At 53.7% G+C, this 20,605-nt stretch overlaps 1 protein-coding gene across 1 annotated transcript in view; it reads right to left on the bottom strand.

Annotated features, from left to right (window-relative positions):
- Nucleotides 1-256: 256 nt before the first annotated feature.
- Nucleotides 257-20,605, bottom strand: part of MN1 (MN1 proto-oncogene, transcriptional regulator) — a 47,160-nt gene continuing 26,811 nt past the window's right edge. Inside the window, exon 2 of the mRNA XM_060170841.1 lies at nt 257-3,285. Coding sequence (XP_060026824.1) covers nt 3,104-3,285 — 182 coding nt within the window. The 3' untranslated portion in view covers nt 257-3,103. The remainder of the gene's footprint in view (nt 3,286-20,605) is intronic.

Below are 20,605 nucleotides of genomic sequence, written 5' to 3'. Positions count from 1 at the left end.
GCAGCGGCCCCTCCCCCACTACAAAGACTTATGCAGCCCAAAGATCAATAGTGCAAACTAGAGAAATTCTGAGATGACCCAATTTAGAACAGCATCAACACACACGTGCATGCACGCGCACACACACACACACACACACACACACACACACACACACTACATCATCCAGACCCCCATGGAATTTGAAGAGACCCATGGAAGAAGGGGAGGGGGTGGAGAAAAAATGAAGCAAGCCCCGCCCACAAATGTACCACAGTCACCATTAACGTCATATTTATTGTTATTTAGCTGCTCAGGAAAACATATACAGGTATATACAATATGCATGAATACAGAAGACTGCACTTTACATATTTTTTTTAAAAAAGAAAGAAAAAATAACACTCAATTTCATGAGCTATTGTCACAGTCTTCCAACCAAGCATTTCAGAAATGAATTTCTTTTAAGAGTCAAAAAGATTACAGGATTGCCTAACACACAGCAGAGTTAAGTTTTCATATTTTACATGTGCAATAAAGTTTTCATATTCTTTCCCGAAGAGTTTTGCTATGCAGTACTGATTACCAGTGTTTGTGGAGTCTCCTGGGTTGGGTGTGTTTTTAATCTGCTTTTATTCTTTCCATTAAACCAAATTTAATGAAATAACATCCTTTTGCTTAAGGCTATTTTTAAAGCTGTTCAATTCTGGGGTCGTGGGGAGCGAGAAAGTTTAAAACGTCAGGGGTTTCCGAGGTTGCTAGGACCATGAGACGATGGCCATGTGCTGATGGACTCAACACAGGGCAAGTCAAAGACAGAAGTCAAGACACTTGGCTCCCCGGCCTTAAGCAATTAAGGAGAAATCATGCCTGTTTAAGAAATAAAAGGATGAAGCTCTCCAACAGCTGTACGTTGTGGAATCAGAGGGGTCGTGGAGTTTCGCTCAGACTATGGCTGGCTCTCCTGCAGCCCGTGGCGGCGGGGTGGGGGGGTGCTTTTCCTCACCTTTTCTCTCCTTTGGTGGCAGAACCCGGGGCTGGGTCAGCTCCCACTTTCTTCTCACTGATCAGTTCACACCACCTGTTTCTGCCTGCCCTCTGTGGGGGCCGGGGTCAACCCTGGTCAGACTGCCGGTGTAAGAACCTCGGACCGTCCAGACTCAGACCCGAGCCGAAAAAGCCAGCCCAAGGAAAGACAGGAGCGGGGAATGGAAAGAGACAGATTTTTCTGTACGCTCTTCTCCCTTTGCTGAAAAGTTCTTTGAAATAAACAACGTGAGTGTTGTACGGTGAGCCCAAAGCCTTCAGGTCACTTGCTAAAAAAAGCCGGGTCTGCAAACTCTGGGGACGTGGGGCGGGGGGAGGATGGAGGGGGCGCAAGGCTCAAAATGCCACATTTAGCAAGATGCTTGTTCACAGAAACTGAAATCGACTACAAGAGTTACTGATTTGGGTGAAGTGATATCAGTCACTTCTTGTCTGGCCCACCCTGGAATCTGGGTGCCTCCCACCACCCCCATGAGTCACACAAGCCCTTGGGAGTCATCAACAGCACCCAAAGGTGCCCCCCCCAACACTGGGCCTCCACTGACCACCGCCCTGGGAGGACCAGGTGACAGGCCTCAGATGGATCCAGGAGCCCTGCTTTCTGCTGCCCTGCTCACCCAGCTGCTCCCACACCTCCGCTCAAAGAAGTTATTCCTTCATGAGATGCACAGGACGTGGCCCTGGTTTTGCAACAGGCTGAGATTAAATAAAAAGGGGGAGGGAGGATTCCTGGGTTTAAAAAAAGGCCCAAGAATCAAAGTCACTAGTTCCGGTTCCTTTCTCCCTCCTCTAGCCCTCAGGAGTCTGCAAACCCCTGCAGAGAATACACACAGGCTTGGAGGAGGGGGGCTTGGTAGGCAGAGCCTGGGGGCTCCTTCACTCAACAAGCCCCTCGAAAAGTGCCGGCGAAAGCCTGGTCCTTCCCAGGGATGGGGGGCTGCCCAGGTTGGAGATGGAACGGGAGAAGTGGGGGAGATAACCCAGTCCTGTTCCTTCTTCCCCCAATACCTGGCTGGGAACAGATGTCAGGAAAGGTCAGGGCTAAGAATTGATCCTCAACTCCAGCACCCAAGACCCAGCTGACCTGGCCGTAGCAGAGCCGGGAGCCTGCAGCCTCTAGGGGCTCTGCAAGCTGGACAGGCACCATCCCCACGCGGACGAGGGCTGCTCGGCACAGCGTGAAAATTCAGAGCCTGGGCGTTTGTACAGAGGCCCAGAAAAGGAGAGAAAACACCACTGTTGAACATTCCGGCTCCTTCCCACAGAGCGGACTGGATACGTCATCACCTCCATGGCAGTGAAAGGCAGCTTCCAGCAGAAGAGAGAACGGAGCTGAAGGCTGAGGGTGTGTTTGTGGGAACGAAAATATATCTCTCTATTTTCTTAGGGAACAGACAAAACAAAATCCCAGGCGGAATACCTAAGGGGGGCATTAATTGTTTGGCTCCAGCCTGACTGATGACAGTTGGGTGTCAATATATAATATTGTGATGACAATTTGACTCTCACCCGGCAATATTCCAGAACTACTAGTCTCCAGGATTTCCATTTTAATAAGCAGTGAACAAAGCAAAAAGGAAAAAAAAAAAAAAAAAACAGGCAGTGGGGAGGGAGGTGGGGAGGAACAAGACTAAAAGAGAATAAAAAAGGAAAGCAACTCTTGTCTTATTATGAAATAACAATACTTGGACATACAGCAGCACGAAAATAAAACAAGGAAAGAGGTCATCTAAAAAACGTATGCCAAGATTACAGAAAAATGGGAATTATCTAGCAGGAAAAAGGCTTCAGCAAAAGTTTGCTAACTGCAGAAGGGTTAACACTGGTAACATACCGTGGCAGACAAATTTCTTTTTTAAAAAAATTTTTTGAGGTTTTTTTTTTTTCCCTTTAAATTAACCCTTTCCGGTCCATATGCCACTAAGCAGGTACCAACCTAGAAAAAAAAATCATCCACTCAGCAATAGTGGCCCTTTCAAATTAACAGGGCGGGTAGGGGTGGGGTCAGGTGGAGGGGGGAGAGGGGAGAAAAGGGGGAGGGAAGGGCCTGGTTGGGGAGGGGGTATTTCTTGTCAATTCAAGTTAGGGCGGCCACGAATGTCCCGAATCTGTTGGAAATGTCGGAGTGCAGGGACCGCCAGGTGGGCACGGAGGCTCGGGCCTTGGCATCGCCCACGTCGTCTGTGCAGTGGACAGACAGGCACTGCAAGTGGCTGCCGGGCTGGGTTGCCGAGGCCTTGTTCGGAGGGAGGTCGTGGGCTGCAGAGAAAGGAGGAAGAGAGGACGTTAGCTGTGTGCTTGACTCTGCAGGAGGCCCTAATGGGGGTAAAGTGGCAGAAGCAGAAGAGAGGCCATGTCCAGGCCCTCTTTTCATGCCTAAAGATGGTCTAAGGAGATCTAAAGATGTTTGGTTCGAATCCTCCTGCTGTCACCTCTGACTTGGGCTGTGAGACCTTAGCTAAGGGAAGACCTCCTGTTGGGTTTGTTTTTCCCCTCCCCCTTGGGAAATAGGAGAGTTAGGCCGGATAAACTCAGGGTTTGCCCATCTCTGATGGACTAGAGTTCCCAAAAGATTAACTGGACCTGAAGTTAGTTGGGAAGGCTTCCTGGAAGAGACACATCCAAACTGGGCACTGAAGGATGTGTAGGAGTTCATCAGATGCAGTGAAACGGAGGAGGGGAGGATTGTCCAGGTCTCGAATACAGCCCATTCTCTTGTCATCCTCCAGACAGACATTTGCTAAGGGCCTGCTACGTGCTGGTAACTTCCTTACACAGTGCCAAACTGCTCAGAGCCACAGAGACTAAGAGTGTGGACTCCCCAACCACACCAGTGCCCTTTGCCCCTCCCCAGCTGCTGCATGAAAGGACTTTAGGTGATAAGGGTGAGGGAGTCTCTTCCTCTCCTACACCCTCAATGAAAATCCCCTAAATTTCCTTCTCATTCAGTCACACAGCACCAGAAACAGCACAGACCATAGTAATGTTTGGATTAGACTCACTTGACAGAAAAGAAATTTGACAACCATTCACACCTTAGCACGAATTTTATTAGAAGAGAACAAGGAATCGGGAGTCCTGAGGCAGGGAAGGAATGGAGCAGTCATTTCAGAGGACTTCTAATTTACTGCTGCCCAGTGACCAATAGTTCTGTTCTGAGGCCTACTGAATCATGATTATTCTCATTATTCCTTTTTCGGGGCCTGACTCTCAGAGAGGCAAGGTGACCTGCCCAAGGTCACACAGCCAGGATGGGACAGAGCTGGGTTTGAAGATGGGCTGATGGTGAACTTCTGACTCAGCAGAAATGAGAAAAGCTGGAATTGGCGGTGGGGGCTCAGCTCCGGCCGAGGGAGCACACCCAGATACTGAACTCCATGACTGGCCCGCCCTCCTCAGCACACTGTGCAGGCCCAGCCAGGGCCTGGTGCCAAGCAGGAGTCACCCCGCCCATCCCGCCCTCTGGGATCCGCCTTGAGGCTTCCCCCAAGAGCTGAGCCATGGCCTGCAGAGAAAATCCTCTCAGAGGGATGGGCCCAGGCAACCAAGGCCAGGTGTGACTAACTGGGTTTGGGGTCCCCACCCTGGAGCCCCAGAGACACCCAGCTTTGGGACCTGCATTCTTGGGAGGAGCTGGGGCTGGGAGGGAAGATTCTCTCCTTTGCCTCTTCCTTCCTTCATTCAATTAATAAGCTGAGTCCCTACTGTGTGCCAGGCGTGGTGTAAGCCTGCAGATTCCAGCAGGAAACAAGGCACAGTCTTCCTCCTCCTCCTGCATCTGACGGTGAAGCTGGGAGACAGTATCGTAGCACAGTCATCTTAGAGTCACAGACTGCGGCTTGAATCCAAGCCCCACCACTGGGTGGATGGGATCCAACAATCTCCCTCTCTGAGCCTCAGTTCTATTCACTGGCAAAGTGGGGGTGATGCTGAATCCCTTGGGGTCTTGTAACAGATGTCCTGGCATACAGAGACAACCCCAGACAGGGCTGCTGGGACTGTCATTCATGTCTGAGGTAGGGGAGGGGAGTCAGGAGGTGAGGGGTCCTTGCAACCATCTAGAAGCCTCCAAGCCTTGTCCCTTCCTTGAGACTGGCCAGCTGGGCATGTTCCTGCCCATAAATCTGGAGTCTTTGTACCCATTTCATGGATGGGGAAGCTGAGGTTCTGAGCCTGAGGTTCCCAAGTTGGTTAGAGGTGGTGGAGCTGGGATGCTGTGACCCCAGCTAGCTAGAGATACCAGACTCAGGGTCCCCTCACCCACAGTGGGCCCTGGACTCCAGCCATGCTGATGTACAGCCCTCACACCTCTGCTCCTGAGCCCACGCTTGCCTTGCTCCCAGTGACACCCTGCTGCTTAACACCTGCAAAAGGAATTTTGTTCTGAACATTGCGAGATCTAGATTGGGGGAAGGAGTAGCATCTGTCAGAGAGAGAGAGAGAGATTCTGAAAGGAGTTCCTTATTTCACTTTACACACATTATTTCAAGGAGCCAACGCAACAACGCTTGTGCCCATTTTACAGGTAGGAAACCGAGGCCCCTTGCCAAAGTTTGCAAGAGCTAAACAAAGACAAGACCCACACGTGAGCTCCCGACACCCGGCTCCCTTGCTCTGTGGCTGAAGCACCAGGAAGGTAGACACTGGAGGACTAAGACACTCATGGGAGCTGGGTTTGCTCAGCAGCGGCTCCAGACTGCTCCAAATGGCCACATTTCCTAAAGATGTTTTATTCCCAAGTTACAGACGACTCAAACGCATGCCGCGCGCCAAAACCACAGACAGCTGCTCTTCTTACTTGGGGTGGATTTAATGAGGGCATCGCAGGCACACAGTTGGACACTTCCGTGTATTATCTAATTCCATCCCCCAGCAAGCCCGGCAGCTGGGTGACCCTTCTGCCCACTTTAGAGCGGGCACCTGGGGCTCAGAGAGGGTGAGGGCCTTGCCCCACATCACAGAGCATGGGCACAGGATTCCCCAGCCTCTGCCTGGAACAAACAAGCGAGTCTGGTATCCATGGGGAATGTTTTTAGGAGAGAATATGACTCTTCAGTTCTTGACAACCCAAGCATGACCAAACTCATCCTCCCGCAGGATTCATTCCAGCTGGGGGAACCCAACACACCCTAGGACTGCGGCTCCCCTGGGCTGCCGAGTGGCTGCCGATAAATCAGTCCCACGGGAGCCGCCTCAAGTCAGGGCCTGCCCCGGCCTGGCCCAGGAGAGGCCCTCCATCCCCACTGCTCAGGGCAGCAGGCATGCCGGCCCCCACACCAGGACCCAGAGATAAAACCGCCCCCTCGCCCAGCTCCCAGGGCTGGGGAGACCCTGGAGGTACTCAGCGCCCGGCACTGGCAGACACCACAGAACCTGAAGGGTGTTGTCCTGTTTTCCACTGTTGGCTGTCAGCCTCCCCTATCAGACTGTGGCTGTGGGGGGGAGGGGCAGATTTCGCCTGTTCAGCTCAGCTGGGGCCTGTGCATTGACTGTGAAGGGCTGCTCAGCCCTATTTGACAGATGGGAAGACTGAGACCCCAAGGGACAGGGAGCTGCCCAAGGGTCACCCGAGGCCAGGTCACCAGCTTTGGGACCGGCCCTCTCCTGTTAGCCCAGGATTCCTCGTAGGTCAGGCCGAGGTGGAATCCCGGGTCCCCCAACCTCGGCAGCTGGCCCCCATTTCCTCATCTGTAACTTGGGGATGGCGATTCCCATGGGCCTGGCTCAAGGCAGCTGGGGGAGACCATACAAGAGAAAGAGCCGATGACGCCCTGCCTGTGGGTGGTCAGTTCCTGAGGCAGGGGTGACATTGACTCAAAATGTATAACCATGAGGTGCCTCACCCCGGGCAGCACAGGAGCTGAGATGAGAGGCTTCCTGGCGTGCCTGCCCAGCAAGGAAGGACCATGGGACTGTTTTTAAGGTCATCCCCCTACTGGCCAGAACAGACCACCTGAGTCCCCACGCACAGGGGCAGGGCCTGGAGCTGGGATACCTCGCTCTCACTCCCCACAGAGTCTCTCCCCGCCCTTTCTCCACGTGCACAAGCCCTGGCTGACCCATCCAGCCCCTTCCCAGAACCCCCTTGCTGAACGCTGCAGACTTGGTATCATGCTATCCAGGTACCGGCTGCTTTGGGCTCACCCTGCCACCAACATGAGACCACATCAGATTTTGTCTTCAGTGCTTCCCTATCCACAAAGGGGATAGTAAATTCCACAAAGGAAAGGAAAGAACCTTGAGCCAGTGCCCAAAAAGTGACCGCGTGGATAACGGATGGAATTCCACCCCTCTTACGGGTTCCACAATGATCATGCCTACCATCTGGGGAGCACGGACTCCCGTGCATCACTTCAGCTCTCAGAACCTCAGTCCTAGGAAATGGGGGAAATAATAGGACTGGCCGTCATGGAGGCAGTTACGAGGATTAAGTGAAATGATCCATGTAAAGTGCTTAGCACACAGTGCACTCCCACCAGCACCAAGAGGACTGCCCTGTGTGGTTGTCCACCAGCCTGCAGGGACCAGCGGGGCTGGGACGGCTGGCTGGAGTGCTAACTGGGACGGCTGATTGACCCTTTGGCTGGCCACGGCTGAGGTAAAGGGAGAAGGGAAAAGATGTGCATGTCTTTACCTGGGGACATCTCATTGTTAATTTCATTTCTGGAGGTGCCGCCCATGGAGGGGGCTGAGTTTTTTTTAAAGTCAGCAAAACAGGCCTTGTCACTGCCTCGCCCTGCACTCAGTATGCCCGCGAATGGGTTCCAGTTTGGGTGGGCCACATGCTCAGGCATCCTCAGCTCCAGGGGGGGAGGGGGTTGGGGTAGCTGCCGCCCCCCACTCCAGCAGCTGAAGTGCTGCCTTGGTGGTACGCACAGCCACCACTCTGTCCCCAAACCCTCAGAAAGGGGACTTCTGCCGGGCCACCTCCTGTCCCTCTGCCCCCCAGAGGGAAGGGCAGATTATGGGGGTCAAATGTGGGCTCCAAGTTGCACCCAGGTCAGGGGCTCCCTGGGTGCTAATCCAGGGTATAACCTAAGCAAGGTGTTAACCTGGGCTGTAAAATGGGAACCTACTTCACGGGCTTGGAGGACGATGAAGTGAGATCACATGGGTGAAAACTTCAGCACACGATGAGCCTTCAGAAGAGGTTAGCCGCTCTCAGGATTCTTATAGTTACTATACTTTAACAGCCCAGGGCTTTGGAGGCAGGCAGAGCTAATACTGCCGCACACCCGCCTTGTGCGTGGGGCAGTTTCTTCATTTCCTTGGGTGCCAGGGGCCTGCCCCAGCCCCTGCCCTCCGAGGCTGGGAGGCCCCCCGGGGTGCGATCCCAGGCAGAGAGGAATTAGAATTCCGTGAGTATTTTTAACCTGAAGCTTATGTAAGGAGCAGTGTGGGCCCCAGAACACAATAGCGAATGACTCTCACAGGCTCACCCTCGCCAGATTCCGACAAAGGGGAATGTATTTTGGTTTTTCCTTTATTTGGACCTGGCAGGGGGTGTGGGGGGGAGACGCTGGTGTCTGTGACAGCTGCCACTCAGCTGGGGGCTGGGCCACTGGGCCCGGAAGCAGAGGCAGGCCGGCCGGCCTGGAAACCACAGGGCTGAGCCACCTGTTCTCGGCACCTCTGTCCTGCAGCCCGGGAGTCCCTTAGGGCCCCCAGACACATCCATGTCCCCCCAGAAGCTCCTAGCTCCTAGCCTCCATCTCCAGGAAAGGCCGGGCCATCACACCCAGGCTGGCTCTGGGCATCACGCTTCCCCAAGCCTAGAGTCGAGCACCAGGGAGGGGAGAGCCTGCCTCCAAAATTCATCCACTGCTCTCCCGCCCCGTTGCCCCTACCCTGGTCCAGGCCCCCACTCCCGCCTGCAGCAACAACCTTGCTGCTCTCTCTGCTTCTACGCTGACCCACACGCCCATCTTCCACTGTGAGCCGGGTGAGAAACTCTGAAGCACCAACCAGAGCAGGCCCCTCTCCTGCTTAAAACTTCCATGGCTCCCCAGTGCCCCCAAGATAAAGTCTCCAGCTTCCCATGACGTGGCCTGCTTCCATCTTGGGCCTCCAGCCTCGCCTCTCAGCTATACCGTCTCTCAAAGTATATCGAGATCCTTCCCACCTCCTGATGTTTCTTCCGCCTAGAACACACTCCTCACCTCTGCTGACTCCTACCATCTATCTACCTGGCTGTCAGCCTCATGGTGATGTTTCTCCAACACCCCCCGCTTGCAAATGGCACCCCACCACCAGCCACCATAATAGTAATGATGCCACCAGCGACGGCCTCACTGGCTACAGGGAAGTGCTGACACATCTCCCCGGGCAGAGGGGGAATCCTGAGTTCCGAACCCCTTAGCAACAGGCCACCAAAGATGGAAGACATCATGGGGAGACTTTGGAGTCAGATGACCGAAGCCTGTAACTTGGTCCCTGGCACTTTTCCCAGCAGGGCGACTTTGGGCAAGTCACTTTTCCTCCTTGAGACTCAGCTTCTTTCCCTACGAAATAGGATAAGGTCAGCACCCGGGTCCTCACCGAGTTCCATCAGGTTCTATCCGGTAAAGGCCACAAGCAATCAGAGCAGGAGTAGAGAGTCTTGTCGGTGGTTAACAAAGTCCAAGGCTTTTTTAAGGCAACACAAAGGCCCATCTCCTAGAACCCGCCCCTGGGGATGTGGGGGACCCAACCCTAGTGGAACTGGTCCCCATACCCCAACTGGAACTCTTCTGAAGAGCCTCACAACCCCAAGGAGGACCCCGCCTTGGCTGCCTGTCCATGTTCAGTCCCTGGGTCGTGTCCCCTCCTTCAGAGAGCTAGACGGGGTCTGGGGGACTCACCGGCCCTAGCCTCAGAGGCAGGAACAGCGACTCTAAGCCAGATGTCAGATGGCACAAAGATGGTCTATAATGCCACCAACCGTGCAGGAAGACGGCACACCCAAATTCCCACCCCTCTCCTTCCCCATACCCGGCAGCTTTGGCATGTTCAGAAACCTGGACTCAAATCCTCCCTCCTCCCTCTGAGTCTCAACTCTGCGCTTCACCAGCTCCATGACCTTGGGCAAGCTCAGCTTGCTGAGCCTCAGTTTCCCCACCTGTAGAAGCGGATAACATTCCCACCAGTAAAGATCACACAAGCCTGGCCTGGATGGAGACCCTGAGAGCAGACACGCCCACGGGGCTCTCCGAGGTCTCTCCGGCCCTGGCATGCGGCAGGCACCTGATAAGGACTTGTGAAATATGTGGATGAAGACTCACATTCTCATCCCAGCTCTCCACCTGCTTGCCGTGTGACCTTGGGTAAGTCACTCCCCTCTCCAGGCCTATCGGGTCCTCTCAGAAATGAATGGTGATGAGTAAATGTACAGGCCCCCTGAATCCTTCTATCCCTTTGGGGTGACCGGATTTTACATTCAAAGAAGGCAGGAGGCTAAGGCAGGTGCCCTCCCAAAACAAGGGACCGTAGGATACACTGACCTCAGGCTCCCTAGGGGGCCGGGCCTTGGCCGATCTCATTGGACCAACACAACACCCAGGCAGAGAGGGCATTTTACAGGGGAGGAAACCGAGGTTCAGAGAGGGGACGTCACTGGCTCACAGTCACACAGCCGGCCTGTGGCAGAGCCAGGGTAACTCCCAGGTCTGTCTGATGCCAAAGTCACAGGAAAAAGTAAAATGTCGCAGCCAAATGGCAGGTACACCCAGTCCCTCCTCCTCTCTCCAGCTCTCTCGTTCCCACCCTCCTCGCCTTCTCGCTCAGCCTCTCTTTCTCTTGTTCTCTCCCTCCCTCTTTATCTTTTTCTCTCTTCCTCCCCCTCCCCCGCCCTCCCTCCCACCCTCTCTCTCTGGATCAACACTCCTGCTTTTGGGGAAAGGGCCCTAAAGCACACAGATGGGATGAGAAGGACCCCGGGTGACACAGCAGCCAAGGACAAACCCCGAGGCCCTGTTCAGTGCTTTCTCCATAGACGCTGCCCGAGCGTTTCCACATTGGCCCCATCAGATGGGGGCAGCACACGGCACACATGGGGGCTCCTGAGGGACTGGTAGGGCCCCCACAACCATCGGGAGGCCCCCTGAGGGTGAGGAAGGGGCCTCGCTGCAGCCGCTGGGGTAGCTCAGCCTGGGGAGAGGCTCAGCCGGGCCCCCGAAAGCCTTCGGAAATTAATTGGAGTTGACTTGGCTGAGGGCAGCTGTCACTTAGATTGAGAACTGGCTGAGGGCTCCGCTGAGGCGAAGCAGCAAGGGCATCACCGGGACCAGGCTGCTGAGAGCTGGGGGCCGGACCGGGACTGGGGCGGGGGGCTGAATTCCAGGGATCCTCCCCAGCCCCAAAGGAGGAGGCACTGGGGTGGTGTTTGAGGACCAGAGCCCAGGCCCCTCTCCGTGGCCTGAGCGCCTCCAGCAGGCTCCTTCTCCTGGCGCCTGCGGCCACGTGGCCAATGACCTGTGACAGATGCAGCCCTGTGCACCCCCCGGGCCACTCCCCGCCTGCCTGCTGCCGAGACGTGACAGGCTGGGGGGCCGTGAGCCGACCCCTCAGCCTGCACCTTCCTTCTGACAGCGTCCACAGGGGTGCATCAAGGGTGCTTGTGCAGGGGGAGCTCTGCACCGCGCGTCCAGAGCACCAGGCTTCAGGACTGGCTTTGGGGATGTTAACTCCTCCCAGCCTCAGTTTTCTCACCCATGAAATAGGGCTGCAGACGGTATTATTCTCATAGGGCTGTTGGGAAGAGTCCAGGGATAATGCAAGCAAAGCGCTTAACACACTGCCAGGCACAAAGGCTGCCCAAAAAATAGTAGCTGCTATTAGTATTTCTAGTATGATTATTATATTGGAGATTCTCTCCAGCCCTGTCTCCAGCAGAGCCCTTCCCACTGTTTTCTTGCCTTCTCACCCACAGTTCACCCCCATGACATTGGGCCCAGTGCTGTGTGGCCCTGGGCAGGACACTGTCCCTCTCTGAGCCCCAGTATCCCACCTGTACACTGGGGGCAACTTTACAGAAGGGCCAACACCTCACCGAGCTCCCCACTCTGCCGGCTGTGCGGTAAGCCATTCAACCATTATCTTTATAAAACAAGACAAATATACACATGTATTTCTATAGGATTAGAACCGCATTCCTTTTAGCCCATTGGGAAAAAAAAAACAGATTCAGTGACAAGTCTGAATTTTAAAAACTACGTTTTCGAAGCACTGATGCTTTGGGTGGAGGTTCTTGGGGGCATCTGCCCTGGTCACCCATCCACTGGGCTGTGGAAGCTTTGTGCTCTTTCCATGGCAGGTCGGCAGGGAGGCAAGTGGCCCGTAGGCCCAGGTACCTTCCCATATCGCCACTGCGTCTCGAGGAAGGGCTCTGCGTGGGGGTCAGTCATGGGACAGTCATGCACTTAGGAGACAGAAGCTTAGGCTCAAATGCAAACCCTGTCGCTGCCGGGCTATTTGACCCACGATCAGCTGCTTTTGACTCCCTGGGTCTCCATTCCTTCACCTAAAAAGTGATTTTGGTCATTGCTGCTTTGCGGAGAGGCGGATGAAATGCCTGGTGCCCAGGGGATGCTCGATATCCAGTTACCATAATCATTTCCCCGAACTCGGGCCTGGGGCAGCCTGTAAGAGGGAATCCTCGAGACGGTGATAATAGCTAAAGCACCACAAGCAAACATGTGCTCCCAGCTGTGTGCTGGGCGCTGGGCTCAGGGAGCCCCCAGCCTGGTGGACAGATGTTCTGATAAACACGGAACTGCAGAACGGAGACAATCCCTGTCGGAGCAAAGTAGACCCAGGGGACGGGTGGGGATCCGGGAAAACTTTGTAGAGGAGAGGACACACTAGGGGGACTTAAGGATGAGGATAAAGCTCTGCACCAAGAGAAGCGAGAGGGGGCGCTCCAAGCTCTGCTGTGACTGTTTCAGAAGAGCCAGAGGCCTGCCCAGGGACCCCGATTTAGGGCCTGGGGGACCCAGAGAAAGAGGAGGCAGCAAAGCTCAAATGGAGTCAGTCATGGAGGACTGGGAGCGTTGGGCTTTGTTCCTGCAAAGAGGAGACAAAAAGGTTTTCAAGCAGGGGAGGGGCATCAGGAATCTGTCAGAATTAACAAGAGGCTTGCACCTCATCCATTCCGGCCCTGGCATAGGACACCCGACGTACAAACACACCCCCTTATTGGGGACAAGGTCCCTTGCTCCCCAACTCTAAGCAAGTGGGAGGATTTGATCGCAGCCCCATGAGAATGGTACTCTGACAGAGCTCTGGTCCAGCAGGACCTGCCATTCCTCCCTGGCAGCTTCTGAGTCAGACGCCTGTAACCCACGTCTCCAAGAAATCCAGGTTGGGTCCTAATCCCAGCCCTGCCACGTCTCAGCTGGTGGCCCAAAAGACTCCACCTCTCTGTGCCTCCACGTCCCCTCCGCACAACGGATGAGATCATCATGCCCTGTGCTTTTTACATCAGTGAATCCTCTCTGAGGATACAAGTGGGGAAATTGGGGCACAAAGGGGGCAAGATTGCATCCCAGGTCATCTATTAATGAGTAGAAGGGTTGAGGGCAAGTCACTTGATCCCTCTGCTTCTCAGTTTCCCTACCTGTGAAATAAGACCATACACCAACTGGGCAGTGCTGCTGGGAGATTGGCATTTGATAGAATTAACCAACAGACAAGAACTAATTAGCACCTATCACGTGTTTGTTCTTTTAAACTCACTCCTTCCTCACCATAACTCTGGAGGGCAGCTTCTATTCTCTTAGCCCCATTTCATGAAGAGCCAGCCAGGGTCAGCACACTACAGCCCACAAGGTATGTCCAGCCCCCCACAGGGTATGTCCAGCCCCCCGTCTGTCTTTATAAATAAAGTTTTATTGGAACACAGCTATGCTCAAATGTTTACATTTTGTCTATGGCTGCTTTTATGCTACAGTGGCAGAGCTGAGTCATTGTGACAGAGGTTGTATAACCTACAAACCTTAAATATTTACTATCAGGCCCTTTACAGAGAAAGTTTGCCAACCCCTGAACCTGAGGCTTAGAGAGGTGATATCACTTGTCCAAGTTCACACAAGTAGGAAGGAGCAGCCAGGCACCCAGTAGGTGCTCAATACATGCTCCTGAGAAAGGTGTTTGTATGTAAACAACTCTGATCTGTGAGGACTTGCATGGTGACCCTTCAGGAATCAGAAATGTCCTCCCCATTCATGTGGCCCTGGTCTTCCTTCTCTGGCTATAGTGGAAACCGTCCTGCCTTCCTGCTTAAAAATTAATAAAACAGTAAAATGCTGCTTGTAGAGGAGAGGGGTTGTTGTAAAAAAAAAGAAAAAATTTTTTTAATCATTCAAAAGCACATCCATAAATGCAATGAAAGAGGAGAAAGGTGAGCTCTCTGCGGAAATGTGAGTCGCCCACATCAGGCGGGAGGAGATGGGCAGCCACCCAGCACTCAGCCCCTGAGTACACCCTCTCAGCTCAGTCTCGACTCAGGGAAGGACAGCGTGATGCGCAAAGTGGACGGTGAGAGGCCAGGCAGGCAGAGCATCCACCCCGGGGCTGGGCCAGGACCTTCTCACTGGCTGATCTCATCTATCACCTCAACAGCCCCATGAGGACCAAGGTCACACAGCTAGAAAGTGGAGAGCTGGAATCTAAACCCAGGTCTGTGTGAGTCCAGAGTCTGTATTCTTTTAACCACCCCGTGGCATCTGCTTGGCCTGGGAAGGGAGACGGGTGGAGCAGTAGAAGCTGGTCTGGGCTTGGAAGAAGCTGGTTGGTCACTCCCATCCAAACAACAGGGACCAAAGTTCCTGGGGCGCCCGGCCTGGCACACCCACCCAGGGGTTCCAATAGGTCCGGACTTGGGCTTTCTGGGTTAGAGGTGTGTCTGCCAAAAACAAACCCCAACCTGCTTTCCCTCCACACTGGGCTTTCCTCCCCTACTCCAGGAAGACAAGCACCAGCCCTACCTGCAGCTAGCTGTGTGACTTCAGGTGCGTCGCTTGTCCTCTCTGGGCTGCCACTGTAAGTGTCAGGAGTCCCGGCTGCCAGGCCTGTAACTCTATGACCTAAAGAAGCCCCCCAAGGGACTTCCCTGGTGGCGCAGTGGTTAAGAATCTGCCTGCCAATTCAGGGGACACAGGTTCGAGCCCTGGTCTGGGAAGATCCCACATGCCGCAGAGCAACGAAGCCCGTGCGCCACAACCACTGAGCCTGTGCTCTAGAGCCACAACTACTGAGCCCCCGTGTCACAACTACTGAAGCTCGTGCGCCTAGAGCTCGTGCTCCACAACAAGAGAAGCCACCGCAATGAGAAGCAGGCGCACCACAACACAGAGTAGCCCCCGCTCACTGCAACTAGAGAAAGCCCACGCACAGCAATGAAGACCCAACGCAGCCAGAGATTAATTAATTAATTAAAAAAAAAAAGCCACCCAACTAGGTGCTCCCCACCCTAAATTATACTCTAGACTGATGGGAAATGCTAGCTAACCTCTACCTTGGAATGGCGGAGGGGACAGGCTCGGCCCTGTGTGTTCCTGCTGGGCGTGCAACGCACACAGTGTGTCTCTGAGGTCAACCTGGGAAGGCGGGGGCCGCTGCATTCCTTCCAGACAGGGAGTGTGGGAAGAGGCAGGCACAAGGGTGGGGGTTAGGTGACTAAGCCGACCCCAGTCTCGCCTTCTGTCACATTTTCCCAGGCCCAGACACATTTTGCAACACCTGTACCCCACCTCTTGGAAGGATTTTCGAGATTTGGCCTATGTCTCAGGTATGGAGAAGCAGGATTAAGACTCAGTGCCTCTCCTCCCACGGCAGAGGTCACAGACCTTTGTCCCTGTGATCTGAGGAAAGCAGAACTGGATTCTAGGAAGACTGGGCTGGCTGGTGCTATACACTGGGGAAACTGAGGCCAGAGAAGGTTAAGTTGGGGGAAGAAGTGTGACCAAATCAGAGGATTCTGGCCTGCCTGCCGAAGCCAGCACTCAGTTGCCTCCTCATTCAGAAGGTTTCACAGTGGAGTTTGCAGTACGCTGTCACCAAGTGGTGGCAACGCTACTCTTGCCAGCTCTCTCCTCTTCCTGGACCACTACTGTCACTTCTCCCTTCACCTAACTAACAATTCCACTTTCTCCTTACTCAGGTAGGTCTCGCCAAGCCTCTCAGTGGGCTCCAATGCCCACCAGGCTGTAACATCTGGTGCTAACCCCAACTTCTCATAATTGTCCTGTTCTGCGCTACTGCCTCTAGAAGGTGAGTTCCATGAAATCAGGAGCCTTGTCTCTCCTATTCACCACTGTGGCCCTGGCACCTGGCACATAGAAAGCTCTCGACCGATATGTGCTGACTACCAATTCCTGGGGGCAGGAACAAACCCTAAAGAATCATTAAAATAAGGAAGATTCAAACCACATCACCTGGGCCTCCAGACAGACCTAAATAGGAACTTTTCAAGGCTTCCTGGGTGCCAATGAAGCAAGACCTCATTAGGAGGTTTGCCCACTGCCCCTCCCCAAAATCTACCGAGGAGGGCCACCCCCTCCAGACTATCCCGAAATGGAGGAACTGCCCCCACTCACTCTCCAGATCCCCAACCCAGCCAACAGATTTCCTTCACAGTCCGGAGGTTAGAATTCTCCCCTTTTATTTTAGACCCAACTGGTGTGCGAGGACGGCACAAGAAGCAGGTGCCTTTAATGGAGAGGAAAACGCGAAGGGTCGGCTGACAAATGCCAGCAATTTCCTCCTGCTGGAGGACGATGACACAGGGAGTCTCGGCCACCACCCTCGCTCGGCCACCCTTCCTGCCTACAGACCCTGAGCCTGAACCTGCTGGGATAACCTCTGAGATGAGCTTTAAGTTGACACCAGGCATGGGAATCAGTTAAATTACCCTCCAGGGAAAGGAACCACACCCCGGACACCATTCTACACATTTCTTGCATATCACTGCATTGGGTCCTCTTGTTAAACTTTGGAGGGCGGAGCTGTTATTCCTTTTTTTTTTTTTTTCAGTGTTTGCCCTTGGGTTTTGTTTGGCTCGTTGTGTGCACACATGTTATTCCTTTTAAAGGATGTAGAAACAGGTTCAGAGAGGCAGGGTGACTTGCCCAACATCACACAGCTAGGGAGTGACCAAGGCAGAGTGAAGCCAAGTCAGTTTCCAAAGACTTTCTACTTTTGCCCCACACCAGAAAGAGAGGGAGAGGGAGGGAGGAAGAGAGAAGGGAAGGAAAGAGTAAACAATGACTCTCATTCTCCTAAAGGCCATCACCTGGCCTTCCCTCTTGGCCCATCCACTCTGTGTCTGGAAACACCTGCCTGTTTCCTGGGGTACCACAGGATGAGGAGATGCTGGCCTCCATGTCATGACCTGACGGGGGGATCTGATCCAGACCAGGCCTTGCCCACTGCAGGGTCTGAGTCCTGGGGAACCAGGCCCCCTGGGGAGGCGAGCGGAGCAGAAGGGAAAAGCATTTATCGTCCTGTGCAGAGCTCACCCACCTGAGCAAAGCTCTTGCAGAGGTGGTTTCCAGCTGCCTGGGGGCAGGTGGCTGCTGCTAAGCAACGGGCTTTCACCCAACGACTTATCCAGAGTTCATGGCACGCTTGGGGTATAACAAGCTGATGATCTTGGGGGCCGCTACGAATTCAGGGGCTCTAGGAGTCAAGAAGTAGGCTGTCCAATATGGTAGCCACTAGCCACATGAATTGTTTTAAATTTAAATAATACTTAAACATCAATTCCTCATTCACAACTAACCACATTTCAAGTGTTTGACAGCTGTCTGTGGCTAGCGGTTACCGTACTGGACAGTGCAGATATAGGACGTCTCCATCACTGCAGAAGGTTCTATTGGACAGCGCTGGTCCAGAATTATAATCTACAAAGTCTCTCCCAATCTGCGTCAGCGGCTGCCATGACTACTAGTTTTCTTACAAAAGGAAAGCCCTATCGTCTTTCAGATAGGAAGCTTCCATAGATTGAGGTAAATTTTGGGCCGGAAGGAGCCACAAGGGTCATGTTTTCCAGGATCATCAACCACCTGGGACTCACACCGAAACTTATTTCCTCTTGAGCTCACGGCAGACATTGCTCATCAGCCTTGGCACTCCCTCCCATGGAACCCAGATACAGCCTCAGAGTCTTTCTCAACACAATGCTCTAGGCAGCCAGAACCAATCCATCCAGATTAGCACTTGACACTGAATCTGTAAATCTGACCTAGTCCAATCACAGAGGGGAAGAAAGTGAGACCCAGTGAAATAAAGTGACTTCCCTGAGGTCAGACAATGGGTCAAGGTCAGGCTAGGATTAAAACTCACACCTCCTGGGCTTCCCTGGTGGCACAGTGGTTGAGAGTCCGCCTGCCAATGCAGGGGACACGGGTTCGTGCCCCGGTCCGGGAAGATCCCACATGGCACGGAGCGGCTGGGCCCATGAGCCATTGCCGCTGAGCCTGCGCATCCGGAGCCTGTGCTCCGCAACGGGAGAGGTCACAACAGTGAGAGGCCCGCGTACTGCAAAAAAAAAAAAACAACTCACAAACTCACACCTCCTGCTTCCTGTTCTCTCCATCACATCTCCCCCACGAAAGCTCTGGATAGTCCAAGTTCACAGTCCTCAAAAAAGAGGCCAGGAAATGCAGTGACTAAAGACTAAGAAGAGTGATGGTAATATTAGCAATAATAGTGACGATGCCAGGTTCTTGATCACCTGCTCTGCGGCTGACCCCAAGCCTCACTTCTCACCAGCACCTTCCATTATTCTCATGACGACCTATAATGTACACATCATTATTCCCGTTTTCCAGATGATGAGTAAAGGGAGACTGGAAGACCCACAGGGACCCACCCAAGGTCACATCATCACTAAGTGACAATCACAATCTGATATTGACACCTGGCATTCAGAGCACTCAGCACTGATCGTGCACAGCTCCATAGTCCTCACTCCAACCCAAGACAATCACTGGTCTCATCTTACAAGACACTCCCCCAAGTCCTCTCTGGCCAGCACAGCAGACGGATCCCACAATCCCCCACATTAATTCATGGAATGATCAAAATTGCCCCCATTTTACAGATGAGAAAAACTGAGGTTCAGAGAAAGAAGGTGTTTTGGCCAAAGTCCTAGAGCTGGGAAGTGGTGTTGCTGGGCTTTGAACCCTGGGGAGAAAACACTAAACCTTGGATCCCGTTTCTGGAGGTCAACTATTGGGATCTTCCAGAGAGGTTTGCAGGACAGGACGCGTGGAAAAATGCGTCTGGAAAAACCAAGCCCGGTACTGCTTGCTGAGGCTCCTCAGATATAAAATATGGGGAAAGGGGCTGCTTGTGTCCTCCTGCTCAGGCCTCCCCAGCACTCTCTACCTTGGGGAGAAATCACCACTGCGGGTTTAAGTCCTGGTGCCGAGCACCTTCGGGGGCAGCTCACACCCAGCCACCAACAAGCCCAGCACCTGGCCCAGCAGGCACCAGCTCAGCCTGTTCTCACCCCAATGCTTCACCACCTCTTGGTATAGAAATTGCATCCAAGACGAACTGTAAGTAATATTTAATTTTATCAAGGATAATTACATGAAATTAATTCAGCTTTACCTGGAAGCACTTTGTTATCATTTGCTTTCCGAGGGAGCTGGGGTGAGTACTGAGGCCCCCCCAGGAGCAACCACGGGAGGGGAGAAGGGAGAGGCTGCTGAGATTGGGACTGAACAAGCAACAGGCATCACAAAGTAATCGAGTGAAGATAACGGCTAGCACTTCAGTGAGTGCCAACTGTATGCTTGTGTGAAATGCTCCTCGTATGATGTCACTTTAACTCAGGACACTCCTGTAGGTGGGCATGTTAGAACACACCCCCCGTGCCCTCCATTTACAGAAGAGGCCACTGGATCCCAAAGTAATAGGAGCAGACATCTAAGCGCCATCAAGGAGAGAGCCTGGCTGAAGCCCTGCCTGGCTACTTCCTAGCGGTATGATCTTGGACAAGCCAGCTTGGGCCTCAGTTTCCTCATCTGTCAAATGGGAATAAGGACCGTAAACTGCCCCAGTGGTTTTGGAGAGTCAATAAGATAGTGCAGGCGACACACTTAACACAAGGGGCGCCCAGCAGATGCTCAAAGGATGCTGCTGGCATGCTCACCATCGCCATCACCCAGCAGCGCTGCAGGCAGGCTGGGGCCTCCGGACTCCACGGGCCCCCATTTGAGGCTGGGTTGGGGGAGGATCAGGAGAAGAATCTGAAGAAAGCCTAGCTTTCTCGGCCTCCCCACGGAGGCCTCACACACAGAACCTCTGAGCCAAGAAGTACAAATGAGGCCCCGAACAGGCTGGGAAACCCAGGCCGCCCCTCCCCAGGCTCCAGCCCCCAACCTGGCCCTCCAGGAGCCCCCATTTGGGGGCACAGGCTCCCCTGGGCACCAAGAAGAAAAGGGGGCCCCCTCTCCCACAGCTGCTATCGTTGCCAGCCCCCCCAAGGCCCGAGGGGGGTCTGGAGCTGCTCTGAAAGGGCGCCGGGCGCCGGGGGTTCATTCAGCTGTTTTCGGGTGGCTCCAATGAGTTCATTTTACCGCGGTGGAATATT

The sequence above is a fragment of the Lagenorhynchus albirostris genome, chromosome 14 (genome assembly GCF_949774975.1).
Source record: "Lagenorhynchus albirostris chromosome 14, mLagAlb1.1, whole genome shotgun sequence".
NCBI lineage: Eukaryota > Metazoa > Chordata > Mammalia > Artiodactyla > Delphinidae > Lagenorhynchus > Lagenorhynchus albirostris.
Note: the sequence above shows the minus strand (reverse complement) of the source record. Positions and strands in the feature narration are given on the sequence as shown.